Raw genomic sequence first — 6,000 nt, 5'->3', positions numbered from 1 at the left:
GGTCCAGATGGACGACACACACACACACACACACACACACACACTGCAAAAGCATGTACTCAGACACACCTTCCTAAAATATTTGCAGCCTTCATAGCACTCACAGACAGCAGTGAAAAAAGGTAAACTCTAAAGCGCCACAATAAATCTCCCAAATAACACATTTTAGTTGAGCAGTCTAATGATTTTATTTCATTTTGTATCCTTTAATATACTTACTCCACTGGCTTATAAAAGTAAAGGGAAAGCTTTTGAACTCAGCATTTATTTGAAGCTTTTGTTCACGGGCTCCAGACTAAAGTGATTACTTGTTAAATATTATCAAGTGCTATAATCTGACTGCATATTACACACAGTGTATGTTTTAGACCTTTCACTTATCAAACCAAGTTTTACCCGTTGTTCGTGAAACCATGTAAGTGCTTCAGTTCGTGTATTCTGCTTTATTTCAAAGACATTTAAAAGCTTATGAAGTGAATTTTGGGCTCATATTCTAAATCAATACACTAGTCAAACACTCAAACTAAAACTGAATAATTAGAATAGTTGTTTACGAGTTTAAACAGCATTTAAGCAAGTATAGAAGTGAGTGGTGAACTGATGATCTTTGTAAAAGGGTTAAAATAATAAAGTAAAAACAACTATTTGTTTTTTTCCTCTCTTCAGATCTGATAGGATGAAACCACTGTTTATTGCTTTCCCTCTGCCTCTTTCCTTTGCATGCAAATGTTGATGTCATGGAGGAATTATTAGGGCATCCAAACCAATTATGCCATTAAGGCTTGTTATAATGCGATTACAGCGCTTGATCTGGGTGATTGTGTCTTTAAGAAGCAGTGAGAGTGAGGGGCGGCGGTGCGGTTTCACACCCCGGGGTGGGAAACGTGGGCGGGACCTGGCACCGCTGAGTGACAGCCGCTCAAGGGCTCTGAAGAGGAGGGCGGAGATTCAGAATCGACCAATCGGGTTGGGGTTTCGTCCGGCCGTCAAATCCCATTGGCCGATTAGAGCGATATGTGGGCGGAGCGTGAAATTGCTGTTGTGCCTTCCAACGTGGGACTGCGGAGCGAGAAAAAAAAGAAAAAGGAAAAGTAACTCGGGAAAGGAGAAAACTCATGGTCTGAAAACACGGTCGGAAGGAGGGGGGGGGGGACCCTATTTTGCTATTAATCGGGTGGTTGAGATCGTGTGACCGCAGACTGCACCTGATAAACTGTCGGGGCTGAGTTTCTGCGGACGGGACCGAGTTCGTGTTTCGGAGTTGGATTTATGCGGTGAGCCGCTGTTCAGATTTGGACTAGAAGAAGAAGAAGAAGCGCTCGGCTTTGAGAGCTCAACGCTGGAGTTTTCACCACTTTCCCTAACTTATTTACATCGCTTTTAACTTCTTGGTGACCATTTTTTTCTCCAACACTAACCAGAAGTTTGTGCTGTCGAGGGGAGAACTACTTTAACCGAGAACAACTCGGGCGAAGTGTTTTTAAACACTTAGCCGCTGAGTTGTTTTTATTTTACTTTAGTTTTTTTTTTTAAAGCAACGAGAGATAGTTTTTTTTCACCCTTTAATGGACACGCTGATATTTTAAGTTCACGGAGACGTACGAGCCCGTCGGCACTGCCTCGTTTGTGAGTTACCTTTGATTTTAAAAACCCGCGGCGGACAAGGCAGCCGAGCGGGGGCAGAAAAGTTGGAGCGGAGACTTGTCCGAGAAATGAATCCTCTGGAGACGGACGTCGTTCTGCTCCGGCGAAGTTGTCTCTGCTAGGCCCCGTGTGTCCCCGGGCGAGACGATTCATGCGCTTCAAAGCGCTTTTCCTTTCCCCGGAGCTCCATTAACACTGCGGGCAGCGGGAGAGCTCAGTGGCCGCGCGATTAAAAAATACTGGATACAAAATGGCGGCGTCCCTGGGACGGCTTGGATGTGCGTGTCGATGTGTTTTATATTTAATGTTAGCCTCCTACGGACTGGGCTCGGGTTCGTCGTGTCCCCAGACCTGTACCTGCAGCGGGGACTCAGTGGACTGCAGCAGCCTGGAGCTGACGGCTACACCTCTGGACCTTCCTGTCGGGACTGTTTCCTTGTAAGTGAAACAAAACAAAAAACCTGCTAACCTATTTATTAACCAGCCTATAACGGGCTTAACACCTTTTATTTGTGTGTTTTGAATGTGAAAGCGAGTCAAACAGGACTCGGAGCAGATGTTTGTGACTCTGACTCGAGCTGACCCTCAACTTTTAACTGGGGGAGTGAAAGCAGCTGTCACAGCAGCCATGCCTTTATGATAACCAGAGCTTTAAAACAGTGATAAAACTTTCTTCTGATACCTTTTTATTAGTCGTGCAAACCAGCTATATTATTACAGGTTGTTACAATGAGGCAGGCAATCCTCAGGCTCATTGTGGCTTGGTTTAATTAGTAGTATTGCTTTTAAATGCACACATACATCCTTTTTTTTCCCCCTCCACCCTAAAGGACAACAAATCTGTGTAAAAGCTTGGGAAGTTTGGGTATGTTTCCAACAGTTCAGCAGGTGTTTCAAGACTACATAAAAAACACAAATGTTCTCCTGATGTTTGGAGGTGGAATGTTTTGCTTCACAGATGCACTTTTATTGCCCGGGACAAGGCTTTTTACTGTCCATTTTAGTTCCAGCGCAATCGTCAGTCAGACCGATTAATCGGCTGACCGGTCTAATAATAATAATCGGCTGGCAGACATCTGTGTGCGTACATAACCGATTTACCCAGTAGGAAAAAAGGAAGACGCAGCAAAACTGCCTCCCCTGTAGTCCACAATTTAGCTGAGAAAGATAACAAATGCCTTTTTTTTTTTAGGTTTAGCGATTGGAAAACGGAAAGAGCACAACGACCACCGAAAATCGGCGTTGTATATCGGCCATCGGCTGCTCTGATTCGTAGAGATTGGCATCGCTCACAGAACACTATCATCTGTCAAGTTTTAGTTTTAACACTATAGGAGAAGGTGGAAAGGCAACATTGTAGTTTTATAAAAAAAAGTACTCCAAAATGTTTGGAGGTGAAATGCTTTGCCTCAGAACGACACGTTTATTACGCAGGAAGATGCTTTTTAATTTTTATTTTAATTAGAAAAGCATCGTCCAGCAGTACTCGTATTTACTTTCACTGTGTTCGATTATTGAACGATGGCTTTCTAACTAGTTTTCTGAAGATGTTTTCATGTTTCTTGAGATGCAGTGAACAGTTTCCTCAGGAGGAGTTAAATGTGCCCTAACAAATAAACATCTTCATTACTCAGTCACACTACAGACAGGTATTGCTCACATTTCACTTTCTGTGCTGTAAGCCATAGTTCACAAATTAAGTTTCAAGTGAATGAATCGCTTTCCCAGCCTGAGGATGGCTGACAACAGTTCGTACCCTGTCTGCAAGCTCATTAAGGAAATGAGCCAATTTAGGACATTTTTTTTTATGAAACAGCCTCCTGTGTTTGGTTGCTTCAGCGCTTATCATGCTGGATAACACAATTTTCTTGCAGACAACACAACTCTCTATCCTCCCAAATAGTGTTTTTACTCTCCCCCTGCAGATGCTTTTGTCCAGTGGTGATCGATAGTCATCAGTGACAATTAGGCATCTTGTTCCAGATTTTTCAGCATCTGTTTGTGTGTGTGTGTGTGTGTTGCTGGGAATCTGAGGTTAAACACGAACATCGCTCTGGCTGCCAGGTTCCTCTGCACAACAGTTTATCTTTCCCTGTGAAGTCAGGAATGCAACTTAAAAAAAAAAGTCTTCTAGGAAGAAAAGAAAAAAGATGAATAATGGCACTTGTGCCCATGTAGCACCACTTAGCCGAGCTCAAGTGCACATGCAGTTTATCATGTGTGTACACAAGGACGTACACTGCACCCCCTGTCTTTTTGGACAATGCTCGTCTTATAGTGGTGCAAATGTCCTGTCTAAAAAAAAAAAAAAACCCAGCTGCTGTGAGCCCCGCGTCGCTCCGAGCCTCCTCCTGTTATCTCGTCCAAATCCTTATCGGTAAAGATTTAAGCACCCGCAATCTTGTTGTTTTCAAAGGGAATGACTTTATGGCGGTGAATTATCTTTTAAAACACCTAGGGTTGCATATTTCCACACAGCTTGAGATAGTCACTTTATGTTGGCAAGCAACTCAAAGGGAACCAGCCGTTGTCTTCTTGGGCTCTGTAAACGAGACGGGTTACTACAGACTTACTGTAAAACTCAGAGATACAAGTGCGGCCATTTGGACGTGTTGCTCATTGTGATTCAAGTTTAAGCATTCCAGTCCTGACCAAATGAGTGTGTCACTTCTTATGTGTGGCAGATAGACAGTTTGAGCTCCTTAATGGTTGGCCTTGCTTAAGACGGTGTGTGTTTGGAGTAAGAGTAGTAACAGTTTAAGCCTGTCGTTAGCTTGGACTGTGTGTCCGTCCTGGCTTATGAGCAGAGTTCGTCCATCTCCAACTCCATTCATCAAAGCAAAGGGAAACCAACGTGGAATCGGTTATGTCAGGAGCAGCAGCGGTAGGAGGGACAGTGCTGATAGTTGTCAATAATTACAAGACTCCTGGTCCAGCTTTCTTTCCTTTTTTCCTTCTATAAAATTGATTTGAGGGGAAACTCTCAACACCTGCTAGGTTCAAATGTTTAATAAATGGCTGGAGACTGTGCTGCTGCAGCTGTTAATCAGTCAGAAACCCCCCAAGTTATTTCAAAATACGTGTAGCTTTATTAACATTAGCTTCTTTTTTTTTGTATGCGTTCATGGTTAGAAGGTTAAAACTGCTCAAGCGGAGAGCACAGATCTGCTACAAAGTAAACGAAGCTTGTTTTCCCACCCTTATTTATGGCGGAGGAGTGATTGCAGTGTCGTGTAGTTGTTATCTTTGTACAAGCTCTTAAATTGGGGTTAAAGTAATGGACCTCGGGACTTGCAATTATCCAGATGTTCGTGGAAGAAAAATGACCTTATGGTGAGTTATCATACTTTCACTGAGATGTATGAGGGTTTTGAAGCTGCTAGGATTGTTTTTAGCATGTGACTCTTTCTTTTTACAGCAGTTACACTCAGTGGCAAAGAATGAAATGCATGATGCCAGATTTTTGTATTTTAATATATATAAAAAGCTGCATAGTGGATATGTTGGTACTGAATGGAGCTTTACCTCTGAAAAAAGTTCTAGTACTTATAACTTTTACAACAGTGGCATAACTGTGATACTATTTGTTTCATCAGAATGTTAAAACACCAATTACAATTCATCAATTAGTGGTCTTGTGTGATGTGACAATTGCTGGTGCAAACCCAGTTCTAAAAAGTTGTTATATTATACAATTTCATAATAATGTTCCCTGACAAAAAATGCGAAGACATTGAGTATCCCATCACCTACAGCTCATAATTCAATTCAGCTCATAATCATCATTCAAATATTTCAGTCATCTGTAGAAGTCTCTGCGCTCAAAGGTCAAGGATGAAAGTCTGTACTGCCTCTCTAATGGTATGGGGGTGCATTAGAGCAGCTTACTTATCTGGAACAACATACGCTTCTTTTTCAGGGAAGGCCTTGCATATTTCAGCAAGACGATGCTAAACCACATCCTGCATCCATGACAGCGTGGCTTTGTAGTATTATAGTCCAGGTGCTGAACTGACCTGCCTGCAGTCCAGTCCTCTCAACGATTGGAAACACTGATCCATCATAAAATCAAAAAGGCAGCAAACAAGACCCATGCCTGTTGAACAGCTTGAATCCTATAACAGACATGAATGGGATGACATTTTCCATTAAAACCTCCAGCAGCTGCTCTCCTCAGCTCCTAGATGTTTACAGATTGTTGTTAAAGGAAGAGTAGATGTTTCACAGTGGGAAACATGGCTCTCTCCCAACCTTTTTAGGTGTATTGCTACCATCAAGTTAAAAAAAAACTTCTTTTTTCATAAAATTGCACATTTTTTTTAGTATAACTTTTGATAAGCTTCCTGTGTTCCATTG

General features: G+C 42.3%; 1 protein-coding gene across 1 annotated transcript in view; it reads left to right on the top strand.

Moving 5' to 3' along the window:
• Positions 1–1,894: 1,894 nt before the first annotated feature.
• The window catches only part of lrig1 (leucine-rich repeats and immunoglobulin-like domains 1), a 31,846-nt gene continuing 27,740 nt past the window's right edge, over positions 1,895–6,000 (top strand). Inside the window, exon 1 of the mRNA XM_017429978.3 lies at positions 1,895–2,082. Within this exon, the coding sequence (XP_017285467.1) occupies positions 1,895–2,082 (188 nt within the window). The remainder of the gene's footprint in view (positions 2,083–6,000) is intronic.

The sequence above is a fragment of the Kryptolebias marmoratus genome, linkage group LG4, assembly GCF_001649575.2.
Source record: "Kryptolebias marmoratus isolate JLee-2015 linkage group LG4, ASM164957v2, whole genome shotgun sequence".
Lineage (NCBI taxonomy): Eukaryota > Metazoa > Chordata > Actinopteri > Cyprinodontiformes > Rivulidae > Kryptolebias > Kryptolebias marmoratus.
The sequence above is the reverse complement of the archived record's forward strand: the minus strand, read 5'-3'. Positions and strand labels throughout refer to the sequence as shown.